This window comes from Rattus rattus, chromosome 2 (assembly GCF_011064425.1).
Source record: "Rattus rattus isolate New Zealand chromosome 2, Rrattus_CSIRO_v1, whole genome shotgun sequence".
NCBI classification, from domain to species: domain Eukaryota; kingdom Metazoa; phylum Chordata; class Mammalia; order Rodentia; family Muridae; genus Rattus; species Rattus rattus.
In genome coordinates, this window is record NC_046155.1 from 12,824,661 (window position 1) to 12,849,723 (window position 25,063).

Consider the following 25,063-nt stretch of genomic DNA (forward strand, 5'->3'; position numbering starts at 1 on the left):
GATATATCTCTCAACAGAGGAATGGATAAAGAAAATGTGGTCCACTTACACAATGAAGTATTACTCAGCTGTTGAAAAGAATGACATGAAATTTGCAGATGGATATGAACTAGAAATACAAATGGACAGAACCCCCCCCCAATCATCCCAAGTTAGCTAACACAGATCCCCAAAGATAAATATTGAATGCATTCACGTATATGTGGATGGATATTAGCTGTTAAATAAATGATAACTAAGCAACAATAGGTCAGGTCTAGGTGGGTACACTTGGATCTCCCTGGAAGAAATAGATTTTATGGGTGACTGGGAGTAATGTTGGGTCATGAGAACAAGAAGATAAGGTAGGGAAGAGGAGGAAGAGGAGAGATGGGGTTGAGGATAGAAACTCAGGGAGAGACAACTAGAATTGAGGGGCATCTGAGGGGTGGTATGGAAACCCAGTGCAGTGTAAACTTCCTAAAATATATGAAGGTGTTCCTAGTGAAGTCTCCAAAGAATGAAGAAGATGGAATCCCAACTAGCTGTTTCTTATCACCAAAGAAGTTTCCAATCCTGGGACTAAATTACATTTAGTTGCATTGTGGGTCAAAGGGGTCCCATAGAAATCCCCCAAATCAACCCACACTGCTGACAAGACAATAGATTGCTCTCCATTGCTGAAAACAACTCCCATAAAACTTACTGAATATGGAGAGGGTGAGCTGGTGTCTGTCTACATGGTGTCCGTTTTAGTGTCTTTGGTTTGTGAAGGTACTCTGTAGACTACCAAAAGAGAAATGTAAACACCAACCTAGTCACAAAACTACTGATCTACAAACTGTCCTGCCTGTAAAATTATGCTAGGGCAATGGTGGCACAAAGCTTATGGGAGTAATCTGATTTGACTTAAGGTCCACTAAGCAAGATGGAAAGCACACCCAATACTGCTTTAGTAACCAAAACCAGAGTCTAGATAGCCCAAAGACCTAAAAACCAAGTTAATAATTTTTTTAAAAAGAAAAAGTAATAATAAAATGACTCTAATGATATTCTGCTATAAGCCCGTATCAGTGTCTCACTCAAGCCACCATCAGAGAAACTTCTTCCTGTAGAATGTAAAAAGGAGTACGGAGACCCTCAGCCAGACATTACACAGAAAGACAATCTGGAACACACAGCTTTAAATGGGATGTTTTCATCAAATTCCTCCTGAGCTCAGGGAACCCCAAGGAAGAATCTGAAGCAGAAGAGTTTAGAGCTAGAGGAGTGGAGAACAACAGAGAACAAGGCCTTCTAAACCATGCAAACAAAACTCTTATGAACTCCGAGACTGAAGCAGCAGCACAGGCCTGACACGGATCTGTACCAGGTACTGTGTATATATTGTAGCATCCCGTTTAGTATTTTTATGGGACTTCTGAATGTGTGAATGAGTGGGTCTCTGATTCTTGTGACTTCTCTTGGGGCTTTTTTACTTCTGTTGGTTTGTCTTGCTCAACTTCCATGTGATGGTTTTTGTTTATTCTTATTTTGTTATGTTTGGTTGTTATCTCTTAGAAGCATGTTCTTTCTAAAGGAGAGACAGAAAGGGAATGGATTCGGATGGGAGGGGAGGTAGGGAGGAACTGGGAGGAGTAGAGAAGGGAAAATTGTAACCATGATAATACTGTATGAGGAAAGGATCTATTTTCAATAAAAGGAGAAAAATAATTGTGCCTAACTATAGGCCCAGAAACATAGACCAAATGAAAATAGATACAAACCTTTGAAACAAGGAGCCAAAATAAGGCCTTTCTTTTTGTATGTTGTTTTCTCTGGCATTTTGTCTTAGCCAAGACAAATGACATGTCAAAATGCGAAAACAGGGATTTAATCAAACAAATGCTTATACAGAAATGGTATAGTATCATAATTCACCATGGCCAAAATGTGTAAATAACCCAAATATCTATCAATCGACAAAAACTTGTACATCTGTACTATGAGTTACTTTTGTGCCTACTGTTCAAAATATCTGACAAAAGCAAGGGAGAAAAATTTACAGATTTCTGTCCATTATGCAGGAAGATAAGGCAATAGATGCACGAGGCAGATTCTCATTGGATAGACAGAAGAAATAGAGATTGCAGGTGGGACAGGTTAAACTTTGGAAGCCTGTTTCCAGTAGCCTAATTATACCAGTAGGGTCTCATATAACCCCAAGCCTTCAAGACAGTGGAAGAAACTAGGAACCAAACAAAAACATGATCCTTAAAAGTGTGCTATGCAATACATACAAAAGTCATACGTTCTATGATTCTGTTTATATGAAATATCCAGAAAAATCTAGACACAAAAGTAGAAATTACTTTTTGGTGTAGGGAATGTAATCAGGGTAGGAGAGAGGAGGAATAATTGCTCTTAGATGGTGTAGTGGTTCTCTTTGGTAATAATGGAAACATCTAAAATTTAGATAAGAATCCATGGTTGTATAATACCAAGTTAATGTTTTAGTGCTTTAAAGAACTGCCATAACCAGGGCAACTCATAAAAGATAGCATTTAATTGGGGCCTGCTGACACTCAGTGGTTTATTTAGTCTATGGCTGTCATGATGGGAAGCATGTGGCATGCAGGCAGACATAGCACTGGAGAGGTAGCTCATTTTTCTGTATCAAAATGGGTAGGCAGCAGGAAGAGAGTCACTGGACCTGGTTTGGGCTTCTGAGACCTCAAAGTCCACCCCAAGTGACATACTTCTTCCAAAAAAGCCATAACTACTCCAACAAGGCAACATATCCTAATTCTTTCAAATAGTGATGTTCCCTATGAGCCTATGGGGACCATTTTCATTTCAGACTACCATAAATACTGTCAAATAATTGTATGCTCTACATTTTTATTACATAATTATCACTTCACTACACAAAGAGAACAGATTTGACAATAGGATACACAGACTATCATAAGTAATTATGACCAAACAGAAAAAGGTGGTGCCAGCAGGAAGCCAGAGTAGCTAAGACAATTTGACAAGAATGGTTAGTGGGACAATGAGATATTGATATTACCAATTAGAATAGTTTTCCTAATTCTCTTAAGAATCAAGATGAAGCTAAATAAAGTTCTGGGAATTGCAGCCATTTGGTCACGATGAAGTATAATAGGTGGGGTAACCCAGTATTTGATCCTCTGCTTTTCAGTTTACCTATTTATCCAACTAAAGCTTAGAAAAGTCAAATACAGCTAATAATTGGTTCTTAGTTAAAACAGGCTGTGTTTAGTTGGGTTAGAGGCTAGTGTAAAGGCCTTCTCATATCTTAATTTTGTCTTACCAAGAACTAGCAAACCTCAAATACCTATCTAAGTGCCAGCAATTATTTTTCCATTTCTCTAAATTTAGCTCACATAAACATGCCAAATAATTGTGTCATATCGTTATAGTCCAAGGAAAGAAAAGCAAGTAACCAATTTCCTCATGTTCACACATAAGTTATGGAGGTCACAATGGAAGAGTACAGAAAAGTCCATCCAAATCCTCCCTATACTATCTGTACCTAACCACGGAACAGGAAGAGTTCACAGTAAACTTCCTTCAGATTTGATAATTTACAAAGAGCCAAGACCAAGATTATCTACATAATGAAGTGACTTAAAGGTGCACATGATATTTATGTATCTAAACAGAAATAACTTTTTTGTGAACACAAACCAAGAGAAAATGTGATAGATTTTTCAAACTATGAGAAATTCAATGACCCAGAGTCTTGTTCAGGTGCATTTATTCTCCCCAACTTACACAGGAGGGTTTCATGTAGCTTAGGTTAGTCTGAAACTGGGTATTTGAGGTTGAGGATGACCATGTCTGATCCTTGTATTCCCCACGTTCTGAGTGCTGAAATTTAGGTGAACAATACTATAATTTAGGGAGCTGGGAAATGAGCTCTGGAAAATCTTCCAGAATGTAAGGGAAATTACCAACTGAAGTGAAATTTACCATCTCAGGGTAAATGGTTCACTTATTTTAAGTTAACCATACTATATGTGCATATACATGTTAACATTTAAATTAGACAGTTCTAGTTTCCTGTTTATTACTATTCAGTTCATAAACTACCCTATAGAGCATACATAGAAAAGTATAAATTCAATATACTTACACACTTTTTTAGGTGATATTAAAAGCTTAGGATAAAATCACGGCTTTTGACTTTTACAGTAGGTAAATTAGTTTTATTTCTTAAAATGAATCAAAAGGCTGGTTTTGCTTTCTCTTTAAGCAGCAGTTTGTATATTTGTGTTTACTTAATGGCCTCTTTACATGACAATTAGCTCAGCTCAGTGTTTAATAAACATCCTTGTACTCTAAAGGATAAATAATAGCTAGATATTAGAACAGCACAAAAGGGTGCATATAAATACCCCAAAGAAAGAAGAAAAGGCCAGACCAAAAGGACTTAAGACTTGACAGTCATCACATTAAGACGACTCTGGCAGAATTGGATTTTATCATAACAATTATGGAAAGAATTCAAGTAGGTTAAGTGGCATGACTGGGTTTTCTGCTTCCCCACCCCCCTCTTTGTTTCTCTCTTTGAAATAGGGTATCATACAGTCCAGTTGGCTTGAATGCTCTATGTAGCAGCGGTAGTGCTGGATTACAAGTGTGCTTATCACACCTGACTCCAGATTTGCATGTTTATACAAAAGCAGGGCTTGATGGCACTCTTGGACTCCTACCACTTAGTAGTCCAAGGCAGAAAGATCCCACAAATTTAATGTCAGCTTAGACTGAGATCTTGTCTCAAAAACGATTTATTTTAATTGAAACAGTGAGCTAGGTTTGGGGACAGAGTGTGTGTGTAGGGGGGGTACGGAGAGGGAAAATGGGCAACAGAAACGATCATATTCCATTGTATATTTTATGAAAAATTACGTTTTCAATGCAGAATAAGAAGACTAGCAATGAGATAGGTGATAACGAACAGCCGTGAACCATTAACATTGGAGATGTAAAAAGTCTACAAAGGTAGAGAATTCTAGTGATTTACTATACTGCAACTGTGACATAACTGAGACATTATTATTTCTGTAGTGGTACTTTCTCTTTTACAAAGCTACCTCAAGGTTGTCACGTAATGATGCTTATCTAGCCGCCATCTACAAGCAAGAGAAGAGAACCTATAACTAGGCAACAGCTGCTATATATGCCAGATGGCCCTTTCCAAAGTTATCTGATTTCACAAATGCCCAATGAGTCCCAAAGACAATTACTCATCCATCTCAGAAAAATATCAAATCATTTATTTTTAAGAAACTAAATTTAGTGTGGTTTCTTATGTAAAGCAATACAACAATTTTAAATTTCCTTACATCTCAGTGCCTTCACTTTTAAATGAAAGGTTAGGGGAAAGGAGGTCTAAAATCACATCCAATTCATTTGATACACTCTTCAAATTCCAAGAGGAGAGATGGAATTAAAAAGGTTTTAGAGTGTTCAGGGGACTTGTTAAAGAGGATACATATGTATTTTGTTAAGCTTGCTTTTTAAACCACTCCAGAAAGGTTCATTAATTGGAGTTACAATGCCATTTCTCAAAACCAGAGTGTAGGGGAAGAATGAAAAGAACATGTTTTTCAAAGTAGTTTGACATTGGTCTGGTTGGGTACAGGCCTAAAATCCCAGCACCTGGGAGACGGAGATGGGAGGATTTTGTTTTATTTTTAGGCCAGTCGGAGAAAAAACAGAAAAGAGATTTTTATCTCCAAGAAGTTTTGATCATAGAGATCCCATGTGTTTTTATTATTTAGGAGAAATAAAGCAAAGCTCTCCACCCAGTTAGCAAGATATGTAAGACTTTCTATTTAAAGACAATGAACTGATTTTCGGAAAGCCATATCCACATCACTCTTTTTTTTTTTTTTTTTTTTTTAAATTAGGACAAGGCCTAAAACTAGTGCCAGTTGGGTTCAAACCAACATTTTCCTGCCTGCTGGTATTACTGTATGCCACTAGGCTTGCATCAAACTTCTATTTTCAAAAGCTTCCTGCTCCACATTATCCGTGAGAGAAAATAGAGACCAACTCATTCACACACTTTTACTTTGCATTTTGTAGTTGAGGGAAAAAAAGAAAAGGAACAGCAATGAATCCTGTTTTTAAGATACAAGTAAAAACAATGTAAGAGTATACAGTACTTAAGAGTACCTAGTAATTGTCCTTGTATGCTAAATAAAAGACTGGAACCTAGTAGTTTCTGGGCAGCTTTAGAACAGTAAACATTAAATATTAAGGTGTGATTAAACACTTGAAACTTTTTGCTTCACCTGCAAGAAGTCCGGGCTAAATTGGCTAACTACTAATAACCAGTGATTAAATCAACCATACCCACTCAGTGAAGCTTCCAGACAATCTCAGAAAGCCTGGACTCATTAAACAGGTTCCTGGAAGGTTGTCCATTAAGCCAGAAAGGGTATGGATGCTCTTTACCTTTTCATCTCATACTCTTGCCCTATGCATCTATATCCGTTCTACTTCCTTTATATTCTGTGTCTCCAAGTTCTACCAGTCACTCTAGAATATTTGTTGGCCCAATGAAGAGAACGGTGTTGGTGGAAAGCATTAGCAGAAAAACCAGGGACTTGAGATTAGCAATGGAAGTGGTGAACAATTCTGTGGGAGCAACTTGTGAAATGGGATATTAGTCCCAGGTAGGTGATACTGGAACTGGGTATCAAACTGAGGTCACCTAGAGCAGTGGCTCTCACCCTGTGGGTCTTGACATCTCACCCCTCTCAACTCCCCCACCCCAGTCAAATGATCCTTTCATAGGGGTTGCTTATCAGACATCTACACTAGAATTCATAACAGTAGCAAAATTACAGTTAATAAAATAGCAACAAGAATCCTTTCATGGTCGAGAGGTCACCACAATATGAAGAACTGTATTAAATAGTTGCCTTATGCGGAAGGTTGAGTACCAATGAATTAGAGGAACCGCAGTTAGTGTCTTATATAGAAAAGACCAGTTGCTTGGCATGTGGAAAGAGCAAATCTCTACAAACTGATGCCATTTGTCCTGATTTGAGAATTTAAGATAAACAGTTTGTTAGTCCTACATTTTAATGAGAAATCTGAAGAAAATTAAGAAACCTAAATAACTAATTTACAAAAAAGTAAAGCAAAAATAAACACCCCTACCCACCCAACCACCTACCCCCATTCTAAACACTTTTACTCATACAGTTCTACATGTATGGGAGAGCATAAGGCAAAAGCAAAAGGCATAAATACTTTAAAAGTCATTTCAGTGATAAGGTGTGAGCGCGTGCCTGTGTGTGCATGTGCATGTGCATGCACGTACAAGTACAGAATCAGGAGTTTGGGACAGTCTCACTCAGGAGCCCAAAATGACTTGAAGCTCTTTTAAGTCTCCTGCCTCAGCTTCCCAAGTCCTGGGATTATGGATCTTTGCTACCACAACAGTTAAGAAATTAATTCTCAGTATTAGTATGCCTGTGTTGTAGTGTTCAGTTGCTGGCCTGAACATCAACCTAGATCAGTTGAAGGACTTTAAGTCTTAAGTTTTGGGAAGAAATTCAATCTCAAGACTGTGTTAGAAACCCCAAGTTTCCAGCCTACAGTTTAAAAACTCTAAAACCAACGTCTACTGAATTTCTACTTGGCTGGTTGACCCTGAATTTCTCAGAACTCATTTTTAACTGGCAAGTAACTCTATTTAGTGGTGTAGTAAATGTTATAAAAGTAATTTAACCTTGTCTCAGCACCTATTTCAAATACATAATTAGCTAACTGAGACAAGGCTCATTCAACCATCAATTTCCACACCCTATCCTGACTCCCCAAAATAGGGCTACTCTGTAGCTCTGGCTGTACTGGAACTCACTCTGAGCAACAGACTGGCCTTGAACTCAGCTCCACCTACTTCTGCCTCCTAAGATCTGGGATTAAAGGTATATGAACCACCACTGCTTGGCAATTTTTAATAGCACATCCAAAATGCCTTAAGAGGGTAGCCATGAATAAAATCTCCAGAGATGTCTCTCTTTGAAGGCCTGCAGCCCCATAAACTTCCAGGTTACTTCTACCATTTGCTGTTTCTATTCTCCGTGACTGCTAACACAGTGTGGGACCTTTATCTGTGCCAGTACTAATGCGTGAGTAGTAAAAACTTTCCCAATTGTGGTTTTCTGCAGTAGAAGGAAGCAAATATACTCTGCGAGAAATAAATGCAGGTGCCTCCTCTATTGCTGCTCTTCTGTCCTCGCATTTGGCAATTGCCAACCTAGCTCCAGAAACCTGGAAGTTACATTCAGAACACACACAAAGTGTGGTTTGTATTTATAATATAACACTTCAACTTAGCAAATTAACACAATTGCCAGTTCACTGATTTACCATTTTTGTGTGAGCACTTAAAATGACTTTAGCAATCTTGAAACATCTATTACATTGTTACTGTGTGCTGAAGTACAGTACAAGAAAACACTGAAATGCACTTTGCAGTGCAAACAAAACTTGTACCTTATCATCAACAATTCCTCTCCCCTAACATCTTGGCCTCTGGTAACCATTCTTTGACTACTTCTATAACAGAGTAATTTACAACTCACAGTAACATTAAAGTCCACAGCATTTGTCTTTCTAGGGCTAATTTCCCTTAATGTTCTCTAGTTCCATCTGCAAGTGATAGCTTCCTTTTTGTAAAGGGTTATGGGGTGTTAAATTTACATTATGTTGTTCTCCTTTGCTGAAGACAAGGTTTGTAGCTCATGCTGGCCTGGAATTTTGTGGAAGTTCTTCTAAGACATCTGAGTGTTTGCATTTACAAGTATAAGCCATATGCGTACCTAGAAACACTAAACAACAAAACCCTCATGGTTATAAATACTGATAACACACAATGAAATTATCAACTCAAACTACTGTCAAAAAGAATGATTAAGTGTAAGGATTTAGAAAAGACCCCTCAAAAGACTAATAGTAGAGGAAAACAGACCAACCAAGAAACAACAAATTGTTGCACTCTAAGTTACCAAGTTTGGGATGAATTGGTGACATTTTTGTCACATTCCTTCACTTTTTTTTTTTCTGATTCTTGGAATGTAAAGTAAATTACTGTGTAATTTTTGGGTGGCAAGGTTCTTATTGTTACTATTTATATAGCAATAGATAATACAGTAAAGAAAACAAGGTTTAGAAAGTGTTAAAAAGGCAGTTATGAACAGAGTCATATATACATCGACAAATAAACAAGTAGATGGATTATCAGAATTGAGGACCAATGAAGCCAGCAGTGAGCAGAAGTCAAGTTTCCTCTTTTAAACTCTGCAGACATTAGACTAATGAAGACATAGAGGAGGTGAGAATTTGAAAATACCCAAAGCTGGAATGAAGTTTTCATACTTCTCCAACAGCATAGTAACACATTATGCTAGCAATTTCTGGTTAAAATACTCAAGCAAAAATCCTCTCTATGAGTAGTCCACGGTTTTCTTCAAGAAAACTCTTTTCAGCTCTGATAGAAGTCAACTTCTTAAAACAAACAAACACAAACAAAAAACTCTTTTGTAAAAACTACTGTAATACACATTACCTAGCTACATTTTCCCTGGGTACTAAGATCTTCAAAGTGATTGCAGAGGAACAGACCTTCCACAGATCTTAATACTTTCCAAATAGTTAAAAAGAACCTTGCTAGACAAAACAAACAAACAACAAACAAAAACAAAACCCTAAAAATACCTATCATTTTTATAGATAATACTTTTACCTGGTATTTGAAATATTAGCTTTGCACTCCAAGAATCAGAGAAAAGAAACTTGAGAAAGAAACTTGGCAAAAGTCAAATTCAAGTTATTGGTTCCTAATCACACTGCCATTCTTTCAAACATAAAAACCAAAGTTTTAGATGTGATTTAAACAATTGCAGAGCAAATTTTATAAAGAAAACTTCGTTTAAGTAACAGAAATATAAAATGTCATATATATTTATACATGCACTCAGGCATTAAATTATTCATCAAACTAAAATCTTAGCACACTTTTTGCCCTCTTTCAACTACTAGTCTACCAGTTATCAAGATTTGCCTACACTTTACTATTATATATAATTTTTGTTACTTCTTAACAATGGCTAGCTTTAAAAATTAGCATGCCGTTTAAATTATAGCCCATTATTGATTTTCTAAATTCAAAGACAATGTATTATTCAAATCTGCTTGCTGTCCTCTAAATATATTCTATATTTCTCCAGTAGGCCTACTAACATAAAGTCCACTTTGAATGGAACAACACTGAATAATCAGGCTTAAGTGTAGTGCTTTTCCTGTTAAGACTACAAAACAAGCAATGAGACACACAAGAGAAATCTTACCTTTATCAGTTGTTATTTTTTCTATACACCTGAAAGAAAAAAAAGTCAAGTATTAAATGAATAATTTTGTACATTTTCCTTAAGGTACAAGTATTTATTTTAGATTCATCTTCAGAATAATATAGAAAGCTAGATGCTTCTAGCTTTCTATAATATGTTGTTCAAAGCAAAGTCTAACTTTCAGTAGTGGTAGAAATACCATCTATACTATTCCATGTGGCTGCTGATCACTTGAAATAGCTATTATAACCAAACTCAAGTTTATGTCGATTAATGTAAATTTAAAGTGGTCACCATAATCAACAGCACACAAACAGAATTAACTTCTGAAATAGTTGTTTTTAATTATTTTTAAAAAAACACAAGGAAAATGCTAATTTTATTTAAAGTGGTTATGAAAGAAAATGAATGTCCTTATTTTATATACATACTTGTAAAAAAGACTGCAATGACAACATCCGAGACATGCTACGAAGTAGGTACAGCAAGGATGGTAAAATGTCAGTAACTCTCACTGATAAAGTGAGGTTTTGTTACACCACTTCCTTTACTTTGTATTTATTGAACAATCTTCCTAACAAAAATTTAATGAATTTTAAGGGACCCCAAAATTGAGCAACAAATCCAATAAAAATTTCTAAAGGCAATATACACATATCTGAATTACTTATATGTAAAGTATAAGTATTACTTATACTTTAAAAATTAAATACAAGTAAAAAGCTCAAAGTTATAAGCCTTAAAAAAACAAAGTGATCCCTACAACTTTTAATTTGGCATTGTTTCTATCACCTGTAACTGGTAGGTACAATATTATGAATTCCATATCCCTTCCCCAAACTCAGAAGTAAACTTGCTTCCTATTTTAATCATAAAGATAGCACATAGTACCTAGCAGCAGAAAGACTGCAAATAAACTTAACATAATTAAAAGATGTTTTGTAAGAAAAGCTGTGATTTTTGCCTCAATTTAAAAAGCTTAAGTACTATGACGGCTTTATTCTGTTACAAACTTCCCAACTGACACAAGCAATTGTGAACCACCTTTACTTTAGTAATTGGAGCACTACCTGCTGGATGCCTGAAATGTTTCTGAAATCTTTCAATGTTTCTACCATCACCCTGACTGCCCTAGGATCCCAACCACTTAGGATTCCAGTGCTGTGCAACTGAAGCCTTCTAGAAACAAAGAGCTGTGTTTGTCAATTCAGAATATTCATCACCTCATCCATACTTCCCCAAACCCTTCAAGGGAAACACAGCAAGAAAATGCCACCTACAGGTTCATTACTATTTTACTTTTGATATAAACAACCTGAAAGAACCCTGAACTCCATGTATCAGAGATCAAAACAACACTTTTCTTCATGTGTCACTCAAATGAACCTAAAGACTTCTAAAAATATTCAATTCTCAGTTTAAAAAGGTTATCCAATAGCTACATTTTAAGTCTTACTTATTGAAGAGTTTTAAAATCTGGAATGCAGATAATTCAATTTTGTACAACAGAATAAAGTGGAATAAAGATATTTTGCCTCCTATCCTAGTCTTAATTTGATTTTGCTGTTTGCACATGGATATTTTAATTTATCAAAAACCAGAAAAGCCAAGCATGGTGGTACATGTCTTTAATCTTGGGAGGCTGAGGACAACTGACAGATCTGTCACTTGGGAGGCCAGTTTGGTATACATACAAAATTCCAGACAAGGGCTACATAGTGAGATCCTGTCTTCAAAGAAATAAATACAGGAACAGAAAACTCAAACCAAACAAAGGAACCAAAAGAGAAAAACAAAAAACATAAGAAATAAGCCAAAGGGGAAAAAATTATATCCTCAACCTTCAAACTATTATACTATCCCATTTCTTGAAGCATATCCTCAAGAAATGAGGATCCTAACGAGAATACAGTAAACGATGAGCTTAATTCTTGAATAACACAAACACATCCACTTCATACAATTGGATCTAACTTCCTAACTACTAGCTATTTAGATCTTTGTGTATAATGCATCAAGGATTATTAATTAACAATAATAATAATTATTGTTAACTTAGCCTTTCTCCTGAATATTTTTCCTGCATTTTTTATTTTCCTGCATTCATATCTGTTCTCAAGTCTCAAAAATGTCAAGTATAAGAGTCAAATTTATGAAAGTATAACTGATTATTCAGCTGTAAAGCTCTTGCCACAAACTCAAAATATCTACAAGAGGAAATAGCTCTAAGATGCTAGTGACTTGTTCATGATGGTCACTAAGCCAATGAACAATACAAGCCGAGACGTCAAATTTTCAGCCCGAACATAAAGTTCAAGCTTTTCTCCACTATATAATGTCGTCCATTAATAACACAAATTTTAGTTAATCTAAACCTATGTTTTTGATATTTTAAATGATTTTGTACATTTGGCTATTTCTTTAATTGGAAGAAACAAATACAGGTTAATAGGCCACAGGAATTTTGTAGGTAAAAAAGCAGGGATAGGGAAAGTGGATGAAAAACTAGGGAGGGAAAAGGATCTGAAAAGAACACATTTATTATAATAATTTAATAATTACATTTCTCATCTCCCTTCTAAATGTCATTTTATTTGGAAGAGCTTAATCAAGGTCAGAGTTCAGTACACTGATACCCAAAACTGCATGTCTCAAAGGATAAATAGGATATAAATTTAAAAGTTCATTGTCCCACTGGGCATAGATTAGATCCCTAAATAAAGGACAGTGAAACATCCAATACATTAAGACTGCATGCAGAAAAAAATCCAGGTGATCCATATATGCAAAGTCAAGCTGTAAGTTTCCTGTGTTCTTCCCAGTGTCACTGATCTTGAACCAAACTTTGAGTATCAATATTCTGAAAGGTGTATGGGTAAATGCCATGCTTTAAGGCTGTCAAATAATGTTAGTCTGTTTTTCATCTTTCAAAGATTGAACTTGTTGCTTAATGTACATGTCATACTCGGTTGCAATTAAATGTCCTGCATAGTTTAAAAAAAAAAAAGTGTTGTTACAGAACATCTGCAAACCATGTACACAAGTTTAATTAATGAGTGCTAATCAACGTTTCCTTCCTTACCAAGGTCCTTGAAGACAAGGCCAGATTTAATTTAGTGCTGTACTGCCTAGAGGAGTTAACAGTACTAGCCCTAGTTACTTTTCAAACAAGGACTGCAAAGCTAGAATGTATTGAGATCTATCTGATTTGCGGGCTGCTGAATAAGTAAAAATGTGCAATAAAAACGATGAAAATTTTAAGAATCTGGTAAAATGGTATAATCTTAAATACATGAACAAGGGATAAATCTGAAGGCAAAATAAAGATCATAACTATTTATAGTACTACATGTGAAGAAACATTAAGATTGCTTTTTCTTCACAAGGAAAACTGTGATTAAAAAAATTAATACAAGTAATCATATTCATCCAAGATCAACTGCTTCCACAATTACATTGTAGGCTTCAAGGTCCATTAGTATTTCCTACCATGTAGGAAAAAGCTAAACACCATTCTAGGTATAATTTAACTTGATTCTGATGTACTTAAATAATTCTCAAGTGGCAGCTTTATGTAAAATAATATAAAACCGCAAAACTTTACAAAACCTACACAAAAATACCACTATAAAGTACTCCTGCCTCTGGCTACCACTCCTCAAAGAACAAGTTGAATTTAGTATTTTAATGTGTAAGACACTGTGTGAAATGGCTGCACAATATATTTAATACGCACAAACTCTGATCATATAGATTATTCGTTGTATTGTATAACTGTGTACAGAGAAGAAACTGAAGGACACATAGGTTAAAGATTTTCCCTAAGGAATTTATGCCCAAATTTGTGAGATTAAGTACATTAAGATTTTTCTAAAAATGTACATACAGCAGTTACAACTTTCAATTCGGCTTAAAAATTTGTAAGGAGACTTTTACTTTTCATAGAACTATAGTTCCTAAGTTTTCTTATAGAAGTTAACTTTGTTAACTTAAATCACATTCAAAACCGGGGAAAAGACTCTAGTAGCAAAATATGATACATTTGGCTTTTATTCCTGAGGCTTCTTATGCAACTGTTCCAAGTCACAGATTTAATTCTGGAGCAAGCTTGTTTCTAAGCTTTAAAAATTTCCTAGGTCTAAGGTAAGCCAAGCTCTTGCACTCTCTCTTCTGGGAGGTTACAGGTTATCTGAAACCGAAGTCCCTGTTTTTATTTTCTTTTCTCCACTTGTAAATCAAATGACATAATATTCGCAACAGTGAATAGCTAATTTGATTAAAACGTCTGACTTAGAAACTCATGAACTTAATTATTCTTAAGCATTACTCTAATGAGCAATTAAAAATATTTACGCTCCTGGCCATCTGTTAAGGGCCTCTAATTAGTTCAAAGTAATAATTCATATCAATGTAATTTTAAGAGTAAGTACCTACGTTAAAATATACGCATAAAGAAAAAGTTCACATACTGGTACAAAGAACTATACATGTAGTTAATATACTTGTATTTGGCACAGCCGTGTTTTCACCATGACCATACAAATGAACGTGACCACTTAGAAGGGCGAGAAAGGCTACCTTGTAAGTGGCTCAAAGATAAGTTAATAACAAGTAAAAACACTCTTCAGGGCTAGTAATGGTGCGGCTGATTTCCTAACGGGTATGAGAGGTAACACTGGAAGCGATAGGCTGACAAAGGGGGCGCAGAAGCCAGAGTGAGGACTGAGTAGGCGGGAGGCAGAGGGCGTGCAGCCTGCACAGGGCGACTTCGGGCGTGGGCTGGCGGCCACAGGCTGCGAAGCAGCGGGAGCCCGGCCGCCAGCGCCGTGACGTCTGGCGTGCAGAGCCGGCAGGGGGCAGAGCAAGCAGGGAGTCACGTGGAGCGGGCGCTACGGGAGCCGGGAGGGTAGTGTAAGAACTAAAGGGGGGTCTTCCCCAACGCTTCAAAGACTGTTACTCACTGGAGTCGCGGACTCTTCTTGCCCTGAGCAGGAGACGGGGGCTTCGCGGCCGCGGGCTGATGCCCGTGGCCGTCGGGAGGCCTGTTGCTGGGGCTGCTCCTCCGCCGGCGGGGATACTCGGCCTTTCTCCGGCGGGACACAGCGGCGGCGGCGGCGGCCGCAGCGGTCCGGCCGCGATCCCGACCTCCCCTCAGCACGCGGCTGCTCGCAGTCTCTGCAGGCTTCGCCGCCGCCGCCACGCCGGACCGGAGCTCGTCCGAAGCCGCGTTGGCCGCCGCTGCCGGGCCCCCTTCCTGGTCCTGCTGCTCCGGGGATCGCGGCTCCTCCGTCTCCCCCGGCATCGGGGCTCGTCCGTCCCCCACCCCTGCGTCCCAGGCGGTGGAGGCGGCGGCGCCCGCGGCGCAGCTCCCCCCGCCCCCCTCGGCTCCCGGAGCGTCCGGCTCCCTCACTCCGGAGCGCCTCTCTCCCCCCGCCCCTCCGCCCGTTCCGAGGGAGCCCCCCCACCCGCCCCCTGCCACTCAAGCTCGCGACCGCCGGCGGCGCGCACGCGCGCACCCGTACAGACACGCAACGAGCCAATCGGGGAGGAGGATCGGCCCCCTTGCCCAGCCCCTCGCGTTCTCACACGCAGCAGCGCACTCGGTGCCCTCCCCACCCCTTCAACCAATCAGAAACGGCCTTCTGAGGGAGAGCGCGGGTTTCCTTCCCTGCGCGCCCGTTCTCACGTTAAACGGCTGCGTCCGCGACAATCCCAAAGTGATTTTTATCCCCCCACCCTCAGGAGTTCAGATCAAGCTTAGGGCGGTGGAGGGACAGGCTGGCGAGGGCGGTGGCGAGGACAAAACGCACCTTTCCCAGCCTCGCGCGCAACCCCCTGCCGGCTGCGCGCGCACCTGCCTCCCGGAGGCACCGCTGTTCCCTCAAGGGTTCTTACTAGCCTAAGAAGTAGCCTGGACGTTATCCCGCCTCCACTCGGACCCCCACCTTCCTGCTCTGGCTTTTCTGTCCCCAGCGCCGCCAGCTCTTGAGGGGAGAAGTGGTAAATTATTTGCGTTGCAGCTTCTCCTTTAAGAAAAAAAGGCCCTGTCCGTTGCCGGATGAAAGTCCCCAAAAATGGCGGCGATAGGATAGAGGCGGGGTTGAGGAGACTGCGCGGGATAGTCTTGAGGCGCATGCGCAAGGCCAACTTCGCTAAGGGCATTCTGGGGGACGTAGTCCTTTTTAGTCTGTGCTTCTAGGGAAATTATGGGAAACTAGAGGCAGAAGGAAGGCTGGGAGCTTTTCCCTGTCCGAGTTTACGGTTCGGCGAGGCATTGCTTCCGGGTTAGGCTGGGACGCCTGCGTAGATCTGGCACAAATATTGAGCCAATTATAGGTTAGGGGTGCTTGGGAGAGAATTCTACTTCTACTGTTAATCTTTTTGTGTAAGTGCTCTGAAGTGCCCTTGTCATAGTCTTTACTTACTTCGGTTTGTTCATTTGAGGCTTCTACGACCTGCTACGTTCGTTTTCATTCCTCCATCTTGTGTTGAGCCTTTCACTCCTTAGGTCCTGGAGATCATGGACTCGTTATGCCTCTGTGAATTCAATTTTAATAAAACATGTAGGACTGATTGTAAAGTTGTTTCCTAGTAGGAATAAGGCGTCACGGAATTGGCGTTGACTGTGGTCCCTGAGATGACGCTGGAGAGGCGATTAGCGTGACTCCCAGTGATTTTTGTGGAGAAGCTAGCGGTCCGTCACGTTCTCCGCCCCGAGGCTGCATGCCTTTGCGGTTTGTAGATGTTTCTACAGCACAGGAAGCACAGTCATAATAGCAGCTCTGTCTAGCGTTTGCAGCTAAGTACCTTCCTTATGAGTAAAGGGGGCTTTCCAATTGTTCAAACCGCAGCTGGTGGTAATGCAGACTCTTGTGGTTTTTTCCCTCTTAACACGTTTGTAGGCATTTCTTAACCTTTGTTTGCATTCCTTAGTTTGCTTTTTACGCGTTGTAATCAGGAAACAACTTTCAAGGAGACTCCTTACTCTTCGAAGATGGAAACATCTGAAGTTAAATGCTACAAAGGAGGATGGGTAGATGCAAAGTTTGGAAATCTAATTTTGAATTTTACACTAGCCATTAAATTTTAGTTCATTTTTCTTTCTTTCTCTCTCTCTCTCTCTCTCTCTCACCTCTCAGCATCTGACTCTGCCACACACATAAGGCAAATGCTTTATAGTCTTTACTGAGTTTTGCACTTTCAAAGGATTAGTGTCCTTTTCAGTGTCAATAGGAATAATTTTTTGCAGTTCTTTGCAATGAGCACATTTGGAACAGCACTGACATCCAATGGCTGCTTAAAGTAATACAAAAAACTAGCCTTTTTAAAAAGGTCTTAGTAAAACGAATGACTTGTTCCTTTTAAAAGATGATCACTGCACTGCAGAAGCAAGATTACATATTAAAGTAAACTGATTTTGTATTAAGTAACAAAACTCTCTCTTTATCCTGTCCTTTTAGCCAGTTGCTACTCCCTGTGCCTGTTTGTATACTGGTAAACACCTGGACAAAACCCACTTCACAGGTCATAATTATATAGTGTAGATTTTTACATACTGCCTTCTGTAGGTGGGCCTGTTGTAAATGTGTTTTTCCTTTTGAGATGAACAAAGGCACAATAGGATTAAAAAAGCCGACCTTTCTCACCTTTCTGGAGAAATTGTTACAAGGCATTGTATTTCAAATTCTGGAGGCTTAATACCTAGTATCTTAAATCTTCTGAATTGATTCTTCCTTATTCTATAAATGTTTGCATTTTGGATAACTGGACCAGAGAATTCAAACATGAACCTACTTTTATTCAACTTTAAAGAATTTATAATTAGCAGATAAAGGCACTTTGCTAATAAAAAGTCTGAAGAGTTTGATCTGAGGGACCCAGGTGGTTGAAGGAGAGAGTTGACTCTACTCTTACAACTCGAGAATGCCTATACATTCACCCACACAATTTTTAAAAGGTTTGCTTTTAAAAATCACAGTTTGGGAAATGAAGTGAGCTTGATTTCTAAGTAAGTACAGATAGTGAAATGAAGTTGATGCTATTTAGGCAGAAATTTTAAAAAAGGAGCCTATGGTCCACTAGTTTTACAGAAAAAGGAGGAAGAAGAGAAGGAAGAAAAAGGAAGGAGGAGACAGAAAAAGATAGCCGGTGGGAAACTTAAACTTGGAAAACTCCGCAAGTATAAACCTAAACTTTCTATGAGTTAAAGAAGATCACTTGAATATGGTAGGTGTTTAAATTAAAAAAACAAAAACAAAAACAAAACAAATCAAAATGTAACTTTCAGTCTTTGTAGTCACCCTGGCCAACAAAGCATCAGAATCTTGCACAGCCTGCCATTTTCTGTCAGCACTATTTAAAACAAACAAACAACCCCCAAAACAAAAAAACTGAGCTTCTAGAAAAGAAAAGTATTCAGCAAATCAAACGTGAGGAAGTGCTAAGCAAATACAGGAACCAAAAGGGGTCACAGAAGCTGCTTTGCACTGTCTCATTCAGTTCCGTTGTGGTTCTCTTCTTCACCACATGCTAATGCAGTTCTTCACAGTCTTCAAGACTAGAGTATTGGAGGTGTAGGACAATGGAAGAGCTGGGTGAGTGAGGGGCCTTTGGAGAAGCTGCTCCAAGGAAGTGTGGGCTTGGCTGCCATGCATCCCCATCTGTAATGAAGTTTGGTCTAGTTAGAGTGAGGATAGGACTGAAAGATTTTTGTTTTCACTTCTGTCCTCAGTTCAAACAAGAGTGAGGCAGGAGGAACTATCGTTGTTGTTGAGGGGAGCTATGGGGTTGTACAGCACAGTAGGCAGAGGGTTGAGAGCTAACTATAGATCAGACACCCAAAGAAACAGAAGGAATTATAATTGAACTTGCCTTTCCCCTTGGCAGCTCCTGGAGGTCATAGGGCGGCTCTACAGCTAGGCCATTGTGGAGATATGATATTGGAAAGAGACAAAAAGGATGGGAAAAGAAGAGGACATAAAATGAAGGAAGGGAAGGAGGGAAAGGAAAGAAAACCAGGAGGGAGGGAGTACAGTGGAAGGACAGTGAAATAACTGTGCAGAGTAGAGGGCTGTAGACATTGCAGAAGGGCCAGGGGGCTTCCTTTCTCTGGAGTTTACTATTAGACTATAGTTATACCATCACTGTAGTGGGTCTTGTTGCTTTTTATTTAGAGAAGTCTTGAAGGAGCAGATTACTTAGCAAGAAAAAGAGTCCTTCCTTTCACTCTGAGGTAATGAAGACACCAGTGGAAGTGCCGCTGGCTACCATGCCCAGAAAGACCGTAGGTTTCAAAGCTCGGAGCTGTGAAGTCTGCCTCCTTAGCGCTCATTTCGTATAGTTTGGCAACTTTTAATCGTCCGTCTGTTGTCTGTCTATATCTATCTCCTATTTATTCTTGGTATCCTTAACACCAAGTTACTTTTATTCACCTTTCAAGCTGTATTAATTCCACATTGTGTTTGTAGCTATGCACAAACTTCCAACAATAACAAAGTGCATAGCTGATACATTGTCATTAAAACTAATTATTGGGGTTGTGTTTGAAGAACCAGAGAAACAGAGGAACAAACAAAGGAATAGAAATTAATGAAGGAAAAAGAGGTGTTTTTAAATAAATGCCTAACTCTTTTGTTAGTAAAATATAGTTTGATATTGTGGTTAATGCTGTATTTTGGACTTTAATGTAGACTCCAGATTCTTTTCTATATAATATTGATTATTTATTCTTCGAGAAATTGATACATGCATATCCTGTGTGAGTATTGAGGAAGGAAGTTTTCATTTATCCATAGAGTATTACCAAGTTGTTTTTCTTTTTCAGATAGGATCTTATTTTGCTTCATTTTATTGGTAGCACGTTTCAAATTCTCAAAGAATAAATAACCAATATTATGTAGAAAAGAATCTGGATTTTACATTAAAATCCCAAATATAGCATTAACCACAATATCAAAATACACTTAATTCAAAATTAGTTCAAAAGTTAAAGGGCAATTAATATTGGGAAAACTTAAAATATGTTAATCATTTCAGTGTTTGCAGTAATCTTCTGAAATAAGTATTATTGTTTTCCTTTAAAGAAAACCTAAAATATCTTGATCACTCTCAGGAGCATCAGACACTAAGTAAAATTAAATGATGTTACAGGTTTTCCTCCTATGTTAGAAGTGTATTCTAGTGGCTAGTGGGAGTAATTCAGTTTTAAAAAAATGTATACTTTAAGATTTTCTGAGGAGGATAAGTTAAAGAAATCTTTAAGAAATGTAGAAAGTATAGAACCTTGGAAGCTAACTGGAGATTATACAGTTTGCTATAGGTCACCCCTCAACGATCTCTTCAAATTGTCACAATTTGCATGGAGTGTGGCGTTGCTTGGCTTCCATACTGATGCTCCAGAGGTGGAATCGGGAGGGTCAAAAACTAAAGGTTATTTTTGGCTAAATAGAAAATTTGAGGCCAGCGATACTATCTTTAGTCAGACATGGAAGGCAGAAGCAGATCCCTATAAATTTGAGGCCAGTCTGATTTACATAGCAAGTTCTAGGCCCTGTCTCAAACACCAAAATGAAACAAAATGCAGGGAGTGTCTGCTAGGCACAGTAGTGTGCACCCACGATCCCAGCACTTAAGAGACTAGGTTGGATGACTGCCCACAGTTTAAGGTCAGCCTGGGCTACGTTTTTAGTTCCAGGTAAGCTTGGGCTAGAGTGAGACCCTGCCTTAACAAACAGTAACAGGATTCTCTTTCTGCCTGTGTAGAAATTTTATCAAACTCTACAAATTCAACCTTGAGGTTGGCTCATGGGGGCAAATATTTCCTTTCTAAAGTACTGCCTTGGATGTTAGTAGCGTGTATTCACCTAGAAGGTTTTGCCTAAATCTTCAAATATAGGGATGAGATGAGTGTAACCCATGGAGACCCCCCAAGAGGCTTCACTGTATTCATGACAAGTTAAGGTTGATCTTTAATTTCCACAGGTCAAGGACTAGGGAGACAAACTGCAGTTTTTAGTCTAGTTTCACTCACCCCTAGTAATCTTACATCTGTCACATGAAAATGAGTCATCTAACTTAAATCATAAGAGTCTTCACGAAGCCAAAGGAGTAGCTTCGGGGATTGGTGAAACATGTGCTCATTGGAACCAGGAAGTGAAAGTCCTGGTAACTCATGAGCAGAAAGGGGAATTATGATAGATTTGGTGAGCTAATGCCTCGGAGGATAACCATGCTTAATATAAAAGAAATCTCTTGGTCCAGGAAGGCCTCTGATTTCCGATTGGAGTGAAGCTTAAAAACCAGAAAAGAGAATGGTTGCATTCTTATATGTAAGGCTTTGGAATTCTGAAATTCACAGTTGAGGCTGGCTGATAAGATTCTGAGATAAAACATTTGCTTTGTTGTTCTGTTTTATTTACTCTAAAAAAAAAAAAACCCAAATCTTTTATTGTAGAGAATGAAAATATATGCGGAATTGGAGAAAACAGTTTAATGAATTTTGATTGCACCCTTTGGATCAGCTTCAATAATCATTAGCTCTTGACATTCTTACTTCACATATTTGTGTTTTTTCCATCCATTCGTTGTTTTTAAGGAATTTCAATTGTTATATTTCTTATCTGTATGTAATCCAGTCTTAATCTATAACAAACAACCATACTAACAGAAGCTGATAACCTTAATAGTGGTTCCTCAATATCATGAAATAACATTATCATACCTAAGATTAACTGACATCACTTTAATGTCAATATTTTCAAATTTCTAAGATGTTAGCATTTAATATTGTTGACTATACAGTGTTAAATATCCTTTAAAAATTTTAACTTATCATCTTTCTTCTTAATGCTTATGAAACTCATGCTGAATACTGAATTCTGAATTTGCAACAGGACTTATTTTTCACTTGCCTGTAAATTTTTGACCACAAGTTAACATAAATCTCCAACGTATACTATCAGTGTTCTTGACTGTTTATTTTTTAAATTTAAGTTAATGATCTAAATTAAAATTAGTTATATGTCTCTTAGTTCTCTCTTAATATACATGTGTCCCTTCTCCCCTTCTGTCTTTTTTTTTCTTGTCTGTTTATTTCTTGAAGGGCAGTTTAGCCTAAAGAGATTAATTCAGGTTGGTTATTTCTAAAATGGTATACAAAGGTCAAACTTTTGGGATTGAGCAAGTTCTCCAGAAGATTTCTTTTGTGAAAACAAAACAATTAGATCTTCCCCTATAATATTGAGAAATAGTCATCCTTAATCTGGGGGTGTGGCTTAGTGGCACGACATACCTTACTTAGTATATGCAAGTTCCTGGGTTCAACATTGTTAAGAAGGAAGACAGTGGGGAGAAGACAGTTTTTGAGCTGTACATGATGTCACACCCATAAAACCCCAACAGTCAGAAGGTGGAAGCAAAAGGATCATTGAGTTTTAGGCCATCTTGTGCTACTTGGTAAATTCTAGGTTTGATCTACAGCAGCCTCTCTTAAAAACTAGACAGAACAGGGGTTGGGGATTTAGCTCAGTGGTATAGCGCTTGCCTAGGAAGCGCAAGGCCCTGTGTTCGGTCCCCAGCTCCGAAAAAAAAAACCAAAAAAAAAAAAAAAACTAGACAGAACAAAACTCCATTCTCTCCAAATACAAAATACATGAGCAAGTTTTTCAATGACATTTAAAGTTCATTTTCTTTATTTGAGATCTTCAGAGATAGGCGGGTCCTCAGAAATCATATAATCTGATACTTTGCAAGCTTATACAAAGTATAACATATTTTAAAAGTCTTCTGAAGTTCAAAAACAAAAAAAAAAGACAAGTATCTTCATTGGCAATTTGAAAAAAAATATTCTTCCATCCAATTGCTTCATTATATAGATGAAGAAAGACCTTCAGAGAACATGCTGTGCTTAAGATGAGTCAGACAATCTGGTGATACTGGCAACTTCAGTGTACAAGTTTACAGTGTTGAGACTGGGATAAGATAGCACTCATTGGAGATCTGATTCTGTGTTCATCAGTCTGTGAGAGCTACACTGTCTCTTTCCTTTATATAAAGTGAGAACAGAAATGTCCTCTACTTCAAGGTGTTAAGATAATTAAATGCAAACTGTATTCATCATATACTATGATTGGCATGGTTAATTTGTAATCGTTATGATTATTGACATTGCAACAGAAAGGTATTAGTGAAATTCTTCTGAAGTCTATTGGCTTTTTACCAAGAAAACTGCAAAAGAAGTCCGAGTAATTTGGATTGCTACATATTGCTTGATTGCATAATACATTAGTTTCTTTTTTTTCAACCTTTTTTTTCTTCTCCACATCCAAGAAAAATAAACCAACAACAAAACACCAAAATACTTAACAATTTATTGTGTTATGATCTTGGGCTAACCCTTGAGATAAACTAAAAAATCAGGATAAAAAAATGTTTTGCCTGGTATATTGTTGGTATATTTTGAAAAATTGTAATCCAGTTGCTTCTATTTTTCTAATAAGAAATATATATGCAAGTGCACAACACACACATACACACACAGAAAGAGAGAGAGAGAGAGAGAGAGAGAGAGAGAGAGAGAGAGAGAGAGAGAGAGAGAGAGATCTGTCCTATTTGGTTAAAATCAATACCTAGACTGTCAGAAATTATTGTAAAGAGACTATGAAATTGAATGCAACCATAGTAAATCTCAGACATTTTCTGGGATATGCCACACTCCTGAAGCGAGATAAGGATGGAAAAAGGTATTTGTAAATTTTTTTATTCAAAACAAGAAGAGAATATTTAAGAAGAAAATAATCCTGAAGACTCACAGATTCTACATTATACTCCTCTTGTTTCCTGTGACATAGATGCCTTATTGGAGGAGCTGGAATGCTGCACCCTTCAGGACAGTGAGGACTATTCAAGTCCAGTTTCTTGTTGCCTGGATCAGCAACCCACACAGGAGAGCAAGCTTCCCCAAACACCAAAGGCCTTGTCAACACAGGGTAACACAAGTCCCTTGAAGGTAAGATTTGATCTCTTATAGTATTGTAGACAATGTTTGACAGCACTTCTGAAAATTAATTGTATCACACAAAAATTATATAAATTATAAATTGTATAATATTATCTATTAAGGAGAAATATATATTAAAGAAAGAACATAATTTCAATATTGATTTAAAGATAGTTGCTTTTGGAAAGAGTAGAATTGAGAAAATGGCTGTAATGGTTTAAATAGGTTTGACCACAATTCATGTATTTGAATGCTTGGCCCACAGGGAGTGACACTATTAGAAGGTGTGTCCTTGTTAGACTAGGTGTGGCCTTATTGGAGGAAATGTGTCACTGTGAGGGAGAGCTTTGAAGGCCTATGCTCAACTCCAATACAGAAGAGAGAGACTCTTTCTGCCTTCCTTCAAATTAAGATGTAGAACTCTCAGTTCCTGTTCTAGCACCATGTCTGCCTGCATGCCATGCTTCCTGCTGTGATGGTAACAGACTGAATCTCTGAAACTGTGGACCAGCCCCAAGTCCATGTTGTCTTTTATAAGAGTTGCTTTGGTCATGACATCTCTTCACAGCAATGGAAAGCCTAACTAAGGAAATGACCGTAGAGTAAGCCTTTGAACCTTTTTTTCTAGTACGGACATAATAGTAGAGTATTGCCTAGTACATGCTGACTACTTGATGCTACTTCCTGAACCAGAACCAGTTACCACAAG

At 38.2% G+C, this 25,063-nt stretch overlaps 2 protein-coding genes across 3 annotated transcripts in view; one reads left to right on the forward strand and one right to left on the reverse strand.

Annotated features, from left to right (window-relative positions):
* Positions 1-15,763, reverse strand: part of Zfp91 (ZFP91 zinc finger protein, atypical E3 ubiquitin ligase) — a 34,291-nt gene extending 18,528 nt beyond the window's left edge. Inside the window, exons 1-2 of one of the 2 annotated variants that reach the window (XM_032891671.1) lie at positions 15,320-15,761; positions 10,359-10,387 (exon numbers count right to left, since the gene is read on the reverse strand). In XM_032891671.1, the coding sequence (XP_032747562.1) occupies positions 10,359-10,387; positions 15,320-15,660 (370 nt within the window). In that variant the 5' untranslated portion in view covers positions 15,661-15,761. Of the gene's footprint in view, positions 1-10,358; positions 10,388-15,319 lie in introns of both variants that reach the window. The other variant, XM_032891673.1, reaches the window with a different exon arrangement.
* Positions 15,764-18,723: 2,960 nt separating this feature from the next.
* Positions 18,724-25,063, forward strand: part of Lpxn (leupaxin) — a 31,190-nt gene continuing 24,850 nt past the window's right edge. Inside the window, exons 1-2 of the mRNA XM_032891675.1 lie at positions 18,724-18,952; positions 24,206-24,363. Of these exons, the coding sequence (XP_032747566.1) occupies positions 18,940-18,952; positions 24,206-24,363 (171 nt within the window). The 5' untranslated portion in view covers positions 18,724-18,939. The remainder of the gene's footprint in view (positions 18,953-24,205; positions 24,364-25,063) is intronic.